This window comes from Gallus gallus, chromosome 2 (assembly GCF_016699485.2).
Source record: "Gallus gallus isolate bGalGal1 chromosome 2, bGalGal1.mat.broiler.GRCg7b, whole genome shotgun sequence".
NCBI lineage: Eukaryota > Metazoa > Chordata > Aves > Galliformes > Phasianidae > Gallus > Gallus gallus.
Window position 1 is genome coordinate 93,486,743 of NC_052533.1, and position 19,377 is coordinate 93,506,119.

Consider the following 19,377-nt stretch of genomic DNA (forward strand, 5'->3'; position numbering starts at 1 on the left):
AAAACTACTTATGAGTTTAAATTAACCTAAATACAGCATGTGTGTGTACATGCATGTGTATAAACATACATTCAAAGAGGTTCAGAATTCTCTAAGGAAAAAAATGCCAGAGAGAGAAAAATAAAACAAAGAGAAACTAAGGCAAATAAAAAATTAAAAAGTGCAGTAGTAAGAGAAAGAAGAATAGAAAATATTCTGAATGGGAATGCAGCCATTCTTTTAGAAATTGATTAAATGAGATTGTTCCAAACTTTTTATAAACTTTTTGAAATGTTTTCACTTTATTTGGTTATAATACTAACCGAAATTTGTTAGCCGATCATTTGAAAATTATTTTACCTCAACTATCATTGGGCATAAATTAATTTTGAGTACCTATTGTGACAATCCCATATTTCCAACTCTGATGCATTTTTAATAACCTTCTTCATCAGCTGATGATTTGAATTTCAATTTCCTCCTGTGAAGAAGTAAAAATTTGATACTTTCATGTCAATTTTCCTAACATTGTTCTTTATTTATGTTATAAAACCTCCTTTACCACAAAATTCAAACCTTAAATGAAACTGTTTGTACTAATAATACTCACTGTACTTAATCTCTCTTTACTAAAATAAATTACAATGAAAAACCTGTCTGGCCTCCCTGGTACACTATAACTTGATGTTTGTATCTGTCTGCTTCCTTTTACAGCTACTACACAAGTATTATGCCTCTTATTTCTACATCCAATCTGTAAATATTGCCCACACAACACATAGTCTCTGTCCCTAGTCTACCATTTTCATGATGTTTTTATGGCAGTGAGCCACAATAGGTCTCACCTATGACATTCCTATGCTGTGCATTAACACAAAACAAATACCCATACATGTATTGGTACCTCATATAATTAAGACAACATGATAAATATTGTCTTAATTGTAAGATTCTATTTCATCTTTCATCACTATTTTTTTTTTTACCTTGAAATAAATCACAGAATGACTGAGGGGGGCAGGGCTCTCTGGATGTCATTTGGTTCAACTTCTGTTCAAGCACAGACATCCAGAGCAGTGCCCAGGCCCATGTCCAGGTGGCTTCTGAAGATCTCCAAGAAAAAGACTCCACAGCCTCTCGGCAACCTTTACCAGTGCTCTATCACCCGCACAGCACAGAAGTGCTGCCTGGTATTCCAAAGGAACTCCTTATGTTCCAGGCTGCCTCCAGTGCCTCATGTCCTCAGACTAGGCACCACTGAAAAGAGCCTGGCTCCATCTTTTTTTATATCTGCACTTAAAGGCTTTATAAATATCTTCTTATCCTCATGATTTCATACAATTTTCCTGACTTAATGTTACAGCAATAACTATCTTTCCCTGTCTTCCCTCAGGGTTTTTCCGTAATGGTCATCACATAAGTATGTTTCACACAGATGGTTTCACAAATATTAATTTCCTTTCACACTTTCCTCACTTCTGAGAGGTGAAGATTACACTGACAGGAAGGGAACAGAAAAACTTTAAGGTAAAAAACAAATGAAAGTCAAAAATATGTCCTTTCAACATTCAATTTGAATTTGAGATACTAGGACCCCGCACTTATGTTCAAAAGCTGATCATAGCGTGATTCTCCACAGCAGCACCCAGCTATTTTAAGACCTAGCTCAATCATTTCTTTCCAATCTCTCTGCAAAATACAGCAGAGTCATCCTTCAGAGACCTCACTTCCAATCTTTCTTCTCAGAAGCACCTTTCTACCAGAGTCATCTGTGTACCTGGTACATAACATAAGATCTTATTTCAGTATCAGCCACTCCTGGAATCTGTCCTCTAGTATGGCCAGTTTGTGTGATGAAACAAAGAAGGCAGTGTTATGAAAGGAAATTGTGGAAACATGAGGGTCAGCCTCCTTTCCAGCATAACTAGTGATAGGACAAGAGGGAATGCCCTCAAGTTGTGCCAGGGGAGGTGCAGTTTGAAGATCAGGAAAAATTTCTTCTCCAAAAGAGTGTTCAGGTGCTGGAATGTGCTGCCCAGGGAGATGGTTGAGTCACTGCCCCTAGAAGTGTTCCAGAAATGTGTAGATGTGGTACTAACAGAGATGATTTAGTGGGAAATATTGGTGGTAGGAAGATACTTAGACTACATAATCTTGGAGATCTTTTCCAACCATGGTGATTTTATGATTAGAGATAAATTTGTTCTGGTGCAAAAAATTTGAACAAAGTCTCTTGCTTTCTCTTCACAAGCATCCATCATGCTGCACTCTGTCCCAGCAACAACTGATTTGCAGAGACAAACTATGCAGACGACACCAAGTTGAGAGGGAGCATTACTCTGCCAGAGGGTAGAAAGGCACTACAGAGGGACCTGAATAAACTGGATCAATGGGCCAAGGTAAGTTGTATGAGTTTCAATAGGGCCAAGTGTCAGGTCCTGCATTTTGGTCACAGCAACCCCAGGCACCTCTACAGGCTCGGGAAGGAACGGCTGGAAAGCTGCCTGATGGAAAGGGACCTTGGTGTACTGATAGACAGTCAGCTGAATGTGAGCCAGAAGTGTGCCCAGGTGGCCAAGAAGGCCAATGGCATCGTGGCTTGTATGAGGAATGCTTCAGTAAGCAGGACTAGGGAAGTAATTCTGCCTCTGTACTTGGCCCTGGTGAGGCCTCACCTTGAGTACTGTATTCAGTTTTGGGCACCTCAATACAGAAAGGACATTGAGGTGCTGGAGCAGGTCCAAACATAGCCAACAGGGCTGGTGAAGGGATTGGAGAACATGCCCTACGAGGAGTGACTGAAGGAACTGGGGCTGTTTAATCTGGGAAAGAGAAGGCTGAGGGGAGACCTTATTGCTCTCTTCAAATACCTCAAATGTGATTGCAGTGAGAGCAGGGCTGGTCTCTTCTCACTGGTGACAGGATGATGGGAAATGGCCTCAAGTTGCACCAGGTGAGGTTTAGGCTGGATATCAGGAAATACTTCTTTACAGAAAGGGTTGTTAAGCACTGGAATAGGCTCCCCAGGGAGGTGGTTGAGTCATCATCCTTGAATGTGCTTAAAATTCATTTGGATGGGATGCTCAGGGATATGATTTAGCAGAGGGTTGTTAGAATTAGGGTAGTATGGTTAGGTTGCAGTGGGACTTGATGATCTTTAAGGTCTTTTCCAACCTGAGCAATTCTATTATTCTATGCACATATCCTTTGCCTTCTTGTTTCCCTTTCTCTCATACTCCTGTTTCCACTTCTGTATCAGTCTCAATTTTTGTGTAAAATCTCAACTTCTCCTTGTCCAGCCAGCTTTCCATCTACTGGAAACATCTCTTGATTTTTCCTCCAGCTATCTAATTGATAGGGTGCTTCTCTAAGAGCACTAGTGCATTTATTCTTTAAAAAACAAACAAACAAAAAAAAAAACACAAAAAACCACCCCCCAATATTTGTTTTATTTCTCCTCTTAAGCTTTAATGTAACAGTTTTCCTTTCCACGTTACCTAGGTAGAAGAGGATATACATATAGAGAATGGCTCCATGATCTTATCTCAAATACCTGACCCCGCATTAGAATTCAGAAACAACAAGTACCTGCTAGAGCCAATGTCAGGCTTTTGCCCTGAAAGAAATTGAGGGAACCTATTTTATTATTCAAGAGAAAATTATCTGAATTTCCATCATACATAAAGCTTTACAGATGATCTCAGACATTTTAGCTGTTGAAGTCAGAAGTCTTTGTAATTAAAATGCACAAAATACTGGTTTGCCAAACTTGGCCAAAACATGGCTTGATTTTTATAGAAAAAACAGTATGGAATCATAGGATACTTTTAGTTGGAAGGGACCTTTAAATGTCATCTATTCTAACTCTCCTGCAATGAACAGGGACATGCACAGCTAGATTAAGTTGCCAAGGGCCTGATCCAGCCTACCCTTACAAGCGTCCAGGGACAGAGCATCCACCATATCTCTGGGCAACTTGTTCCATTGTCTCATCATTCACTGTAAAAGACTTTTAGACTTCCTTATATATAACCTAAATCTACCCTAAATCTAAAACCATTTCCCCTTGCCATATTCAACAGAAAATTTTAGAGTCTGTCCCATTCTTTCCTATAGCTCCTCTCTAGATATTGTAAGGCCGCTATCAGGTCACCTTGCAGATTTCCCTTCTCCAGACTGAACAGCCCCAACTCTCTCAACCTGTCCTTGTAGAAGAGATGTTTCATCTCTTGGATCATGTTTGTGGCCCTCCTCTGGATGCGCTCCAGCAGGTCTATGGCTCTCCTGTACTGAGGACTCCACATCTGGACACACTACTCCAGGTGAGACCTCACCAGAGCAGAGTAGAAGGGCAGGATCACCTCTCTCCACCTGCTGGCCATGCTTCTTTTAATGTGGCCCAGTACACGGTGGGCTTTCTGGGCTGCAAGGCCACATTGCTGGCACACGTCCAGCTTCCCATACATCAGTACCCTCAAGTCATTTTCAGTAGGGCTATGCTCAATCCTTTCATCCCCCAAGTTGTTTTGGTAGCAGATGTTACTGAAATATAATAAGGACAGAACAGGACCTGTCTGACACAGTACAAGCAGCAGAGAGATACATCAATAGCTTATAGCCACTTGGATGACGTATACTTCACACTTCACAGAAAAGCCTGATCTGGAAGGCACTCCCAGCAATCATCTGGTTCAATCCAGAAAATGAGGTCTTAGCTTCGTTTATACAGGACTCTACAAAACTAGTTCTTTAGTATTTCCAGTGAGTAAACACTGACTTTTCTGCTCAGCTTTCTCTGATGTTTAGCTGTTCCCATGACTCATTTTTTCCCCTTATATTCAAGACAACTTCCCCTGGAGCAAGCTCTATTTGTTGCCTCTTGCCCTGTTCATCCTTGCGGAGCCTCTTCTGCTGTTTCACTTACTAGGTTCCAGGTATACAACCTCACGTCTACCTCTGCTGAGGCTGTGGAGCCTACATCCCAGAAGATACCCAACACCCAGCAGCACATAGCCATGAACATCATGATCTGACTGATGGTTCCTGAGCAGTAATATGAACTAGGCAGGCTCTAGAGGTCCCTTTCAACATGAATTGTTCTGAGGGGGCAATGATATTTTGGAAATATAAAATTCATGTGTTTTTTTTTCACCCTGCTGAACTATTTGAGTGTGCCCCTTATTCGCCCCTTCCCTGTGCAGTAATATTTTTACAGTAAAAAGTTCAGTCGTCTAGCTTGTTTTAATGCTTAATACCACAGGAATACAGGCATCTATTTAAACAGATAGTTTTCAAAAGTAGAATGCACCTTTTGCACAGAACTGTACACACAAATACTCCTCTGAATTTTGCTGGAATAAATACATTGATCTTAACAGAAGAACCACCATTCCATTAACGTGTCTGGAACTGTTTAGGAGATTATACTTTCCAGCAGTTACTTATTCTGTGATATGTAGGGTTTTGTCACTGATTCTGCTGCTGTCGACACCACTTTTTATCTACTCTTGTGAATTGACACTTGTAATTCATACCCTTAGCTGTCATGATTTAGAAGGATGAGTAGAGACCTACACAGGAACAGGCTCACAGGGAGCTCTCGTCATTTAAGCACTCAAAGTCCACGCTTGTAAGAGCTCTAAGTCCTGTCAGTATGCTCAGCTTACAGGTTTCTTAACCACACTGGTAAGAAAAGATGTTATTATCTTAATACAATCTTTGTTGAAAAATATTTTTATTAGTTTTCATGCTGCTCTTTGATGTGCACAGACTCTATTAACAGCTTTATCACCAGCACAGCTCCATTTTTCTCAGCATTTTGCTTTTTGATGCAGAGAATGCTTGCTTTGAACAATTATATTCTTCAGACTCTTCCACATTTTAAGAGGGATCTGATAATTACTGCAGATTTCATTGTTCAGTGTACAGAACTGAGTAATTTTACTAACTATTATTCATTTAAATTGGGTTCATATTACTTTAATCAGCCAAGAAAAAGCTTCCCCTGAAAGCTCTACAATTTATGACCTTCCCACACCAATCAGACGATTCTGCCAGCAGACAAGATATTAATTAAAAAAATATAAACAAATATTTGAAGAAATTTAAATGCAACATCAGGGAAAAACAGGGATATAGATTTCAGGAAAATGTAACTATCTCTGATTTGGAAAAATTAACATACTAAGACTTAAAAGAAAACAAAATGCACAAAGTACGTTCTGACATCTCTTTCAATCAAAAAGATTTCTCAAACAAACAAAATCTAACAAAGATTAAAAAAAAACACCAAACACTGAATTTTAGATCATTTGCAAGTAAAAACGTCCAAAATGTTATTCAAGCACCAACAGACACAAGCGCACACACACTTTCACTGGGTTGATAAAGCTGCAGTGTACTTTTTGGCCTTTTCTGGTACCGTGGGAATGGATCCTAAGAACACAGCCACCCCTGGGATGGGTATGGAGCTATTGCCACTCTATGCCCTCTCCGAAGTAGTGAGAATAAACACAGCTGTTCTGCACAACTTATACAACAAATGCTCAAGGGAAAACAGTACAGAAAAGCTATAACTTCTCTGAGCAAGGGTGTAATGATTTAAATTTACAGTAACGACAAGTTATAATTTGATGCCAGAAACTGCAACGAACTGATGAGGTCATGTTTCAACAAATTCACTGCTACTGTCAGGAGGCACTTGTCTATAAAGACTAATGCCATTACTTATATTTGTAACAAGAAAGCCACCAGGAAAAGAAAAGAAAAAAAAGCATAACAGCATTAGAGAATTTAGAGAATCACAAATAAACCCACATATTGACTGGATGCCAGAAAATAAGAAAACAAAAGAAACAAGCCAATCAATTTTCTCATGAGGCCAGATTATCTCCACTTTAATAAATATTAATGATGACTAAGACAGAAGAGCTCTATTTTTAATTTTTCCTAGCTTTGCACTACTATGGCCAGTTTCTGGCTTTTTGTTTGTTTGTTTTTTTTAAGCTCAGATCTTCTTTTGTAATTTACAATGCCCACTACCCAGGTCTGTAATGTAAGTGTAGGACACAGCCATTTGGGTGAAGTCCTTCAAATATAAACTTGATTTGATCTACATTTCAAGCTCAAATACCTACAGAAAATCAGAGATGCATAAGACCCTAATGATTTACTTACTGAAGAACTGTTTGTGCTCCTTGATAGTGATATGAATGTGAGAAATAAAATGTGTTAGTTTCCCTTATGTTTCCTCTTGAGAGGTAAAATTTCTTTCTGCCACACTTTGCATAGGAAAGTCAGAAAAGCTGCACAGTTAAATCTACTAAGACCATGTACTATTCACAGACCGTTTGCAAGGTAACCTAGAGCAACCTGAAGATTGAAATTGTCTAGAGAATCTCAGTAAGTTTTGGACCACCCCTGTACAACCAGTAATAGTAATAAGCAGGGTAGATCACAGAATCACACAATCTGCTGAGTTGGAAGGGACTCACAAGGATCAGCAAGTCCAACTCCTGATGGTAATAAAAATCTTCATTTACCAGAATGGAGGCGATTAATCGTTTAATTAGACATTATGAAGTAATATCCTTTACTAAATAATAATAATATTAAAAAATACTACTAATAAAAAAATAAAATCAAGCCTGAGGATGCAACTCAGAGGTTCTGTTTTCCCCTCAGAAAAGAGAGGATGGAAAACAAATCAGGAAAAATCTCACTTAGTAAATCCTGAATTTCTACCTTTAGAAATTATTACTATTGGCAGTGCTTGCAAGTCTTGAAGAGTTCTGGGAAAAACAGTACATGTTCCATTACTGTTTTCATTACAACTGGAGCATTCAGCATTTTCAGAACCTGTTCAATATTCTATATACAAAGGTTAAAATTTCATTAAGGAGAGATATTTACACATTTCCAAAATACTAACATTTGAAGAAAAAAAATAAGTTGTCACTTCACAAACATTGGGGCTTTTGTGCTCATTAAAGAAAAGAAAGTGTAATACTTCTAGTGTCAGAACTCAGCTTTCAACCTGATTCCCAACATATTGGTTGTAAAATAGGCATATCACAAAAGCACTCCTCCCATGGAAGAGTGGTTAAAAAAAAAAAAAAAGCAGTGCTTCAGACCACTAGAAAGGCATGACTTACCTTGTGGAAGTTTCTGAAATATGCTGCCTTCTCATCTGGAAACTTTTCTAGCCTCCTGGGTCCTTTACTGGAAGCCTTCTTGAAAACCAACCAACATCGCCTGAAAATCTGGAAACAAAGTCAATGAATTGTATTAGTTTTATTTGTTTTATTTATTTATTTTAAGGTAGAAATAAACACAAATTTATTCAGGTACGTAATTTACTTAACAGGAACTTTTAACACCATCACATTTTATTTTAAAAACCTAGAGAACTCAGAAACAAATGATGTTCTCAGCACTAGTAATTCCAGTCCATCAATTTCGATTGTGTATTCCAGATATTGATTGTGAATCCTTAACAGAATTTTTTAGTTCAGACTCTTCCATGCACGCCAAATTTGACAATTTCTGGAGACACAAGTAAATCCTTGAACTCTGAACATGAAAAGAATTATAAGGCTGTCATGAGGGAAAGTGCTTTCAGGCATAGCTGTACACATTTCTGGTTTACACATTCATTTTGCTTCATTCTATTTCTACAAGAGCATCAATGCCATTGAGACACATTTATTACAACTTTATAGTAACAACTGATTACTGTGTTACATTCAATCTTGTACATATAGAAAAAATACAGTAGAAACAAGTATCAATGTACCCATTGCAGGGCAAAAGAAATTCTAGCTAACTTAGCTCAATGACTAACTCTCTAAGGAATAGCTATGCAGATTATTAAAGTTTGGAAACACATAGAGGAAAAAGAAAATCATCCAGAAAGCACAAAATGAAAGTATCGCTCTCACGTCAATGGACGTTACACAAGATTTTGCTTAAAATGGATGTTTATGGGTACATTATTAGATTACTTCACAGAATCACAGGAGTTGGAAGGAACCTCAAGAGATCACCTAGTCCAACTTCCTGCCAAAGCAGATACCCTACAGCAGGTTGCACAGGTAGGTGTCCAGGTGGGTCTTGAATATCTCCATAGCAAGAGACTCGACAACCTCTCCAGGCAGCCTGTTCCAGTGCTCCATCATCCTTACTGTAAATAATTGCTTCCACGTGTTAGTACAGAACTTCCTATGTTCAAGTTCTAGGCCATGAATCTTTAACCTAATGCTGCACACCACTGAGAAGAGCCTGGCATCATCCATTTCCCACTCACCTCCCTTTAGATATTTATAAGCATTTATAAGATTCCTTCTCAGTCTTCTTTTCCCTAGGCTGAACAGATTCTGGTTACTCAGCCTTTCCTCACAGGGGAGATGCTCTAGACCCTTCATCATCTTTGTAGCCCTCCCCTGGACTCCTTCCTAGGAGATCCTGATCTTTTTTGAACTGGGAACCCAGAACTAGGACACAGAATGCTGCATTGTATTATAATTGTGGCTTCACCAGGGCAGAGTAGAGGGGGAGGATTACCTTCCTCAATCTGCTGGCCATGCTCTTTTTAATGCACCCCAGGATACCACTGGCCTTCTTGACCACAAGGGCACACTGCTGGCCCATGGCCAACCTGTTGTTCACAAGAACAACCAGGTGCTTCTCTACAAAGATCTTCTTTAGCAACTCATCCCCCAACTTGTACTAATGGGCATAGTTATTTCTCCCAATTTATTTACAAAAGGTCTAGTGGTATTACCACAGCTAGAAGTTTGAAGTTAGTCAAATAAGAAAACATTCACATTTCAAAGGGAAGCTGGTTAAGGCTAACCTTCTAAACTACAACACGCAAGTAAGGGATTAGATATTGATCTGGTTTATAACTATGACGGTAGTTTACATCATTTTCTTTTTCAGTAACTGTACGAATTTATAAACGATGTCATATGGCATTTCATGTTATTAGTTCACTGATATTTTTTAAAATAACACACAAAAAACACTAGCTAATAGTTCTCCCACCCTGTTGTGGTTTAACCCAGCAGCTGCTCAGCAGCACAAAGCCACTCTCTCACTTCCTCACAGATAGGATAGAGAGAAACAGAAAAAAAAAACAAAGCTCATATTGAGATAAAAGCCATTTATTGAGACAGAAAAGAAAAATCAAAAACATGATGATAAATATATATATATACACACATACCCACAATGCAATTACTTGCCACAAGTTGAGCAGTGTTCAACTAACAAATGCAACTGCCTGCTAACCAATACCTCCCTAGCAACCCCATCAACCAATGCCCAGCCGACCCCTGAGCAGCAGCTGCCTCCTAGGCAGCCTCTCACAGCTTTATGGGCATTCGTAAGGTGTCACCTGGTATGAAACAACCCCCAGGCCTAATTCAGGACAGCTGTTCTTGCCCCACCCCATGTCATGCCATCATAGTGGTGGCTCTTCCCTGCTGAGTGGTCAGCCTGATTCTGAGTATGTTCCCATTACTCAGCAACAACCAAATATTGTGCTATTGACACCATCTTAGCTGAAACCAGGACACATCCACATATGGAGAAGAGCCTTATTTCTTCTGAAGTTTTACAGAATGTAATGGTACAAAACAAGAAGTGCAGTACTATTCAAACTTATCTCCCACTGAGGAGAGAAGAAAGAAGATATCAGTGAAATACAGACAGGGAGAGCTAAACTGAGAAGCTTTCCCTAATAGCATAACACTCTCTAAACTGAATATAAACAGTAAATATCATGTCATTAAAATAATTAAGCCTAATTAACCATAGTCTAATAATACTGAAGCTATGTTGTTATCATTATCTCAGATAAGTATAATCAGTCAAAACAAGTGTTTTCTTTTCAAAATCTACCCACTGGACTACAACATCAGTACATTTAAATACAAAGAAGACTTTTGGAAAACAAAATAGCATATAATGAAATCCTCTGCAAGCACACCTCTCTCAAAGAATTTTCTGGTTTTTTTTCTGCTAAGGTTGTGATGTGGCAACTGTACAGCTGTACTTCCTATTCCAGATATTACGGTGCCTAACCTGGGGGAAAGCAAAGACAATATCATATTTCCTGAAAAAAAAAAAAAGCATTACACTGTGGGACATCATAAACCATCTTTATTATATAGTGTTTTCTTCAAATAACGTCTTGGCAGTGCTGTAACTTTTTTTTATCAAAGCTATAGCACCACTCCCACGGTTACCTCCTGATTAACCTATATCAGCTTTTCACAATGTTATGGTGCAAGAATCCTCACATTTGCAGGAGATGCAGAAGATTCAATTCTTTTTGACCTCAATAGAAGCAAAAGTGCCAACTGTCTTAAGGGAGAATATTTATTCATTTAATAGAAATGTTTCTTTTAATAATACTCCTGGATCTTCTGGGATCCATTTCCTTTTTAGGCTATGTGTATTTTCAGTTCATCTCTCCTCCTCTGAGGAAAGTATTTCTTAAGAAGTTCCTCATCAAGGTAAAAATCACTGCCTTCATTGCAAATCTTCTATTGATTTCTATTATCTGCCCTTAATGGTTTACAGTCCTCACAGACTTCTTTTTAGAATAGCAGATCAACCCACAGACCTCATCATCAGTGGCAGTAGGTTTTAGCACAGCCACAGAATCCATATCTTACAGATGACCTGAATTCTGGACAGTTGGAGATAAGGTAACAGAAGTTTCATATCACTTGACTTGGGTGGTTTCTTTCTGTTGTTTATTTTATATTTATATCACAGTTATGTTTTGCTTTACATTAAAGTATGAGTTATATCCAGTACTTTGGAAGTATACCTAGTAAGTGAAAAATCAGAAAAGCTAAGTGAAAGACTCAGATTTCTCTCCCGGAGGATGGCAATATCTTCCAGATAAATGGTCATCCAATGCAGACTTCAAAGCAAGTCATTCAATGACAAACAAGCAGGGGTTCCTGAATGGCAACTTCAGTCTTTTGTTCATTGGACATAAGCCAACGTGGAACAGGATTTGGAGCTTTACTAGATGAACTGACAGAATTCAAGAAGGAGACATGGACCCCCCTGCTTTTTAGACGGGTCTTCACAATATTTACTGTAGAGAGCCAAATGCCAGTTATATTTAAGAATGCTTCTCATTAGACCTATTCCCAGATTTCAGCACTGTGATGAAGAATGCAAAGACTCCAGCACAGACATGGGCTGTAACAGGTCAAAGAGTAAGAGGATGGAACTCAAGTCTTAGCATTAGACTGCTGCTGCTTCTGTTTACTGACAGCTGCTTCTTTTCTGACCACTAGGGAGAGGAGAACTCTGAAGAAAGCAACATCTCACTGAGCACTGCTGATACACTATGGTACATCCTTACATTTGGATATTGCTTTATATTATATGTATATATATGTATGTGTATGTATATATATGTATGTATATACACATGCATATATATGCACACACACTTTTACATACAATCACTTCTAAACCTGCTAAAAACTTTCACAGTGTCATTGGATTTCAGCTTTATATGATTACAATAGTAGACAGCTTGTACCTCATTGTTTGAAAATGAAGTAGCACATGAATTTCCCTATAAATATGAATACATAGGTGCATATGTGAGCTTGCAGCAAACAAACATTTGCCTTTTATATAATGCAGCTCATTGTTATACAGAAACCTACTCAATTATTCATGAACTGAGATACACTTTTATCCCTGGCCTAGTTTATGATGCCATTGGCTGTAATCAAAACTTCTGAAAGACTTCTGAAGTCCTCTGATAACTGTATAGTTATTGTGAAATAACTCAGCATCAGCCCTATAACAACTTGCAGTTTTGTCTCCATCATATTTATCATTTCCTGTGAGATTTAAATGTCTGTTTCTCAGACATACTTAGTTGAATAAATGACAATTACTTGATCACTTAATCAGTTTTACAGCATTCCAGGATGAGCATTCACTGCTCAACATAAGATATTTAATAATTTTGTATGAAAAACAAGGAACACAAAGACAAATTATATATACTATTTCTTGTTTTTCTAGATAAGTTCAGAAGGGTAGCACTAAACACATGCTATTTTGGGGTTTTCTTTTATTAAACTACCCATTAAAAGGACCTGAACTTGTTCAGTACAAATCTGAAGAGAACTCTAATGAAATTACCAGCTGAGTCCAAGGCACAGCAGTCCATTCAAACAACATCCTTCTTTCTCTCAGTTCTGCAAGATCCCAGCTGGACAAAGCACAAGAAATATATATATTGTTTTCAACCCCACTATCTGTGCACTTCCACATCAGTAATCAATGCCAGTAGCTCAGCACACCTGTGGTCAGATGAGAGCTGGTTCAGCTGCCCCTGGCCAAGGCACATGGGAGCACTTTTCATGGTCTGCAGAGACTTGCAGGGGAGATCAGCCTCCATGTATTCTTGTCCTGAGGTGAAAGAAGAGGATACTAAATCTGGATACTAAATCAAAACAACCTGATCACCTCAAAATGGTTTCTGAAATTTTTCAAGTTTGTCAGTGGTTTATGGGCTGGTTCGGCTCAGTTCCATGACTAGAGGGGTGGATGGACTCACGCATCCAAATCTCCAGAAAGGGGAAACAGGAACACCAAAATAATTAAAAACAGAGACAACAATCTGAGCAGAAAGAAATTAATTTACTAGATATGGTATTGGAATGCAAGATAACACACTATAATGCAGTATAATTGGAATTGAAGCAAATAAATTAAATATAATGAGAGAAGGTGTCTGAAAGGTGGAAAGGCCTCACCATAATGCTAAGGTGAGGTGCACAGTCAGGTCAAGCAGCAGGGATGAGAGAGAACTGAAAAAGGGAAGGACTCATGACCTTGCCAGTGGTTCTCTCTCCTCTCTAAATGCAAAGCCCCCTAGGGAATATAGTTGTTCTTCTCTCTCAGACAGGTTCCCAGAACTGGAGAATTAACTCTTTATCTACCAGTGCACTACGTGATATTATGATGTGGAATACCAATAACCAAAAATCATAAAACCATGATAGAGTTAGAAATTCAACTTCCAGTGCAACTACACTTCTACTAATTTTTAGAGATCCCCACAATAGCACCATAATAAACGAATTTATGAAGAAAATCTCAGCTTCATCCTCTTCTTACTTCTGTTTAATTCACTTCTCAGCTTACTTTTCCACTGATATTCATATATTCTAACATTCTTTACTAAAATGTGCAAAGTTTACCTCTGAATGAATCATTATTATTTATGTTCACATTGTGAAGTTCTTTTATTGTTGCCATGGATATTCATAATGGATCCAAGAAAAGACATACTTCAAGATATCCACTGACTAAACTAGTTTTACAGAAAAAAAAAGAAGGAGAAATCTTTTCATTCTCCTAAAATAATTTTTATACTTGACTTGCAGAAGATTCAGTGTAGATTAATATCTCTTTTGTCCACAGCTATAATTAACAAAGCTTTGCTATTCACCACTAATATTTAGAGAAGAGATTTTTACTGGCAAGCCCCTTACAAATTATTCCAGAAATCCTACCTGACACACCACACACTTAAAAAAACACTCTTAAAAATAAACAAAAATCACTTTTTTCCCCCTTCTGCTGTGTTTTAAATGACTGCACACATATACAAAAAAAAAAAAAACTACAGCTGTATAGACTTTATTTTTTTTCCCTCCAGATCATTTCAAATTCTTCTGAAATTTCCATTCCTCTACCTAAAAGTATCTCCCAGTAAGACACCTACATTGTAATACTGTTTTGCATTTACATCTTGTTATTTACTGAAAAAGCTACCTAATTTCTCCTCCCTTACTTCCTATGTACAGAGCTGTCTTATTAGATGACACATCTGCAGTATAAGCACTGAAAACACTAAACTATGAGAAGTTCAAAGTTACTTCACTAATTTTCTCCATTAAAAAATGGGTATCATTCTAATGGGGCATGTGAGAGAAACACACTATGTCATGAGACTAAAAAAAAACCGTCTCAAATTTAAAAATATAGCATTCATAGTAAGAAAAAAAAAACAGTTGCCATAATACAGTCATATTTAACCACTTTTGACAGTCACCAATTTTTTTTCTTATTTTTCTGTGCATACTTTGGCAAAGGACAAAGAAATTAGAGGTGACACCTTACTGCTTCAGTGGAATACATGTCATGCACTTAAATCAAATTTAAGAGAAACTCAATAACTTATTATATGTGAAAGGGCCCAACAGGAAAATGAGAGCACAAAACCATTCATGCCTCAGCTGAAGAACGTGTTACCAGATTTGAGCAATTGCTGAATAAAATCAACAGGAAAGCAAAAGAATAAAACAGAACAAATGTCTTCACTGGAGTCCATCTACCAGAGTTATTACAATTTTGAATTAAAAAGATAAAGCAATACTATTGTGACAACACATGCCATCCCTACTGGCACTTTGGTTTCTGGATCCCTGTGAAGGTGACCTAGATACTGTGTTTCTCCTGTCTTGAACAACACTGATTCCGTTGCCTAAGTTTCTGAAACACAGTCACCACTGCACTGAGAAGGTACACTTAGGGTGGCAAACTTGAATGGGATGACAAAGATAGTGAGAACAAATACCCAGCACAGCACTGAGCTCCCAAATGGGCACAGGAGTGAAGGGCAGCTCCCCCTCCATAACCCCACCACTAGGAACTTCCCCATGGCCCTGTGGATGAGCAGGGATTCCCCAAGGCTATCCACCACCCGCTGCTCAAGCAGGAGGTAAGGCAAAAATACCTCACAGCCCTGATCAAAGGCGTGGTGTTATTTGCTTTTTGTCAGCAGCATGGGGTTGTGGGGCTGCCCACCCCTTACCATAACATACAGCAAGCCCTGGGAAGAATTCTCTTTCATCACCATTTCTAACCTATCTTGCAATTCTTCAAACATTACCAAAGTGTCTCTCTGAAAACTACAGTTTAAATAGTTTTTCTTCCATTACTATAAAGAGTGGATCAGAAGCCCTACAACTATGTCTTAAAAGGACTTCTAGTAATGCTTAAAATAAATAATGCTGCCTGAACACGTTACCAAAGGTTCCAAATAAGGAAAAATTTCATCACATCTGATATCTTCGCACTTGAGCTTCACTTTATTACTCTAGTTGGGAAGCAAGGTTAATCTTACAGACCTTGTATTATGACCTTCTACAAGGTTATAAAACACAGACCATTTTAGTATCACAAATTGCATCCTAAACATTTTGATTGCATATTTTTCCTATTTTCCAGATTGCAAACATGCTGGCACTTAAAGTTAGGAATAGAAAAAATTACAGACATCTGCCAGAAGTGTTCCCTCCCCCCCCCCCCCCACCTCAGATTAGATCAATCCTTGTGGGCTTGATTTCAGTCACTGAGAACTATGATGGTTAGAGAGAGATGATTATGGACAATTCACCCAGTTAGAGTATATATATGTCACATTTCTGCTGCAATAACATACCATTACAGAATCATATACATGTTTATAATATTTAATAATTGATGGTGTTATAGTCACAGGATACGTAAGTAATCTACGAGAAGATTTATTTTATTATTAGAGTTCTGTGAATTCAAAGCACACCACAGTAATTACCCTAATATTCATACAGTAAACTCTATATACTCAGTACTTTAGTTAACAGTGGGAGCTGAAGTCTTCTATTTTCTACCCCCGCCCCCCCCCCCCCCCTTGTGTTTAAAAGAAGGAGGAGATATGTATCTCAAAGGAATTGCACATTGTATTCTTCTGAACAGTGATACACAATTTTTTCAACCCTTAGGCACCTACAACTAAACACTCAGCATTGTTACTTTGCTTTAAAGTGCTATCTGGGCAGTTCAAGGTCAGAAGGACAGCTTATACAAAGTTGCTCAAACCTGCTCTCAGGTTTCACAGCAGTCCTCGCATCAGCAGAACTTATCACTATTTATTTGAAACAATGTTATGATTATTTTAATAAAATCAGTTCCAGTCGTCATTTTTCATCTTTCTGCATTTCAGACTCTGCTTTGGAAACACTAACCCTCTGTGCCTGGCCTCACAGGGTAGATGAAAACAAAACAAAAACCGATTACAATTGTTTTAGCAGGCATCCAGCAGGAAAATCCTAGAACTTGAAATATTTGAAGAAATTATTATGGCCAAGAATTCTCAGGAATCTCTTTCATCTTAAACTTAACACGCAGTAATTACTTATAAACAATTACATAGCCAGAATTTATAGCCATATCACATTACACAGGTTATTTCCTAAGAAATATTTCATATGTTACAGCTAGATCATATACCAGTATGTAATTTGAGTGATTTCCAAAACGGAACCAAATATGAAAACAGGCTTATTTCACTAACCGGAAGATGGGGTTAGTCTGGTGGAAATATCAGTTTTTCTACTACTTTACTTCAATTAGTTACCAATAAATATAATCCATTTGAATATGACAGTAAATTCTCCCATAAGTTTTTAATCATAAAGCTATATATTGACAAAATGAAAATAGCACTGCTATGAAGATACTTAATTTTTGATCCTTCATCAATGAGAGTACTAAATCTGAAATTTACACGTAGTAGGCACTCATACCTTTGTTGTCCAAGAATAAAAATAATTAAATAAAAGGCATTTCCCATATCTGCAAGGAATATCAATGCCAAGAAACAGACAAGCTAGATTCATTGTAATATGAAAATTCAAATACAGACTGAACTAACACATTTTAATCAAAAGGTGGTATTCATCTACTCAGATCCTAACCTACATACTTTTAAAGGCAGGGACTTGTGAAAATAAGTGTTATGAAATCAAAACTATGCAAATGAATACCTTAAGATGAAGAAGCGATTCTGAACAACAACAACAACAAAAGTAACCAAAAAAAGCCCATTCTATACTACTGAAAGGCAAAAAGTCAAACCATTGTTACAGCTTCAATTCATAGGGTTACAAGCTGAAATTCTGTAGCTTGACGTCAGCATCATCTAGCATTCTCTCACATCAACCCTGACTTGTCTCTTCTTTTCTCATACAGAAACCTCTTGCAGCAGAGGTAGCACAGTTGTCAAGATGCTGTTGTTCTGACTGATAAAATAGGTGGAAATAATACAGAGGTCCCTCCAAAAGTAATGCCTCCTGTTTATTTCCATGGAAACTACAACAGACAGAAAGAGCACACAACACTATTTGATAGAGCACATTCTCAGCTACAAAACCCTGTTTTTCAGCTGAGTCACCACCATTAGCTATGTGTTTTTGCCAGCAGTGACCAAGAGCCTTCATGATGCACTCCTAAAAATCTGCACCAGCAGAGGTAACCCACTGTCGCTGTCACCACTGCTGCAACACTCCACTCCACACTATCACTGTGCTCACATCCGCAGTTTGTACTCCATGAACATTCAGCAAGCATTGCTGAGTACCAATGGGTGCCATTTTTTCTCCACATAGAGGAACTGAATGACACACCTTTACTTCATATACACTTTCATGTCATACACTGTTTTGTCAGACTGTGCCTCTGCTGCCCTGTGTTGCATGGCAACAAAATGTAATGCAGAATTGGTGGGAACATTCAATCTCTACTGCCATATCACCAACTCCTTTCTCTGACATCATGGGCCAACATAATAAAGTAGGAGGCATTACTTTCAGGGCATCCCCTACATTCTTCACATGGACTATAACAAAGCTGAGCACAGTTCCAAACCTAAAGCCCTTTCCACAAAGGGAAAATGTGATCTGCATCTAAATGCCACTATAGATTTATGTAGGCACACAATTTCTAACAGCAATTAATCCTGAAGGTGAAAAAGAAAACATACAGGCTTTTATTGTTTGATGCATTTTCTAGCTTCACCATACACATACTAAATCTTGGAAAACAAACACACCAATACCAGTTGTACAATCAGCAAATATACAGAGTGATGTGGTTAGGCAGATAACTACAGATTGTATAACTAGAAAGATTATCACAGTGGAAATGGATAATCAAAAATAAATGAAAATGCTCACCCATGTCCTAGGCTTATAGAACAAACTCCAAAAGGAGTGATCTCCAAAAAGAGATCCTTTCCCACTGGTGATCAGCCCTTAAATGGGGTCTAGGAGAGGTGCAGCCAGGCTTCACCCCTTCCAGTCACACAGGTGAACTGACTTCACCCGTGCTCCCGCGTCTGACTCAGTGCTCGCCTCAGGTGGTCAATCAGAGGTTCAGGCTGTGATTCAACAGTTCCCATATACCAGCGAAAGATAACTGTGATCTATAGGTGCTGCAAGTGTTTGGTCACTGTTCCAATCATGTATGTAATGTATGCAACATATTTATATACAGCAAGACTTTACAATATGCAAATAA

The 19,377-nt window shown here is 38.2% G+C and overlaps 1 protein-coding gene across 1 annotated transcript in view; it reads right to left on the minus strand.

The window, feature by feature from the left end:
• Positions 1-19,377, minus strand: part of DOK6 (docking protein 6) — a 256,449-nt gene that overhangs the window by 150,130 nt on the left and 86,942 nt on the right. Inside the window, exon 2 of the mRNA XM_419111.7 lies at positions 8,133-8,240. Coding sequence (XP_419111.3) covers positions 8,133-8,240 — 108 coding nt within the window. The remainder of the gene's footprint in view (positions 1-8,132; positions 8,241-19,377) is intronic.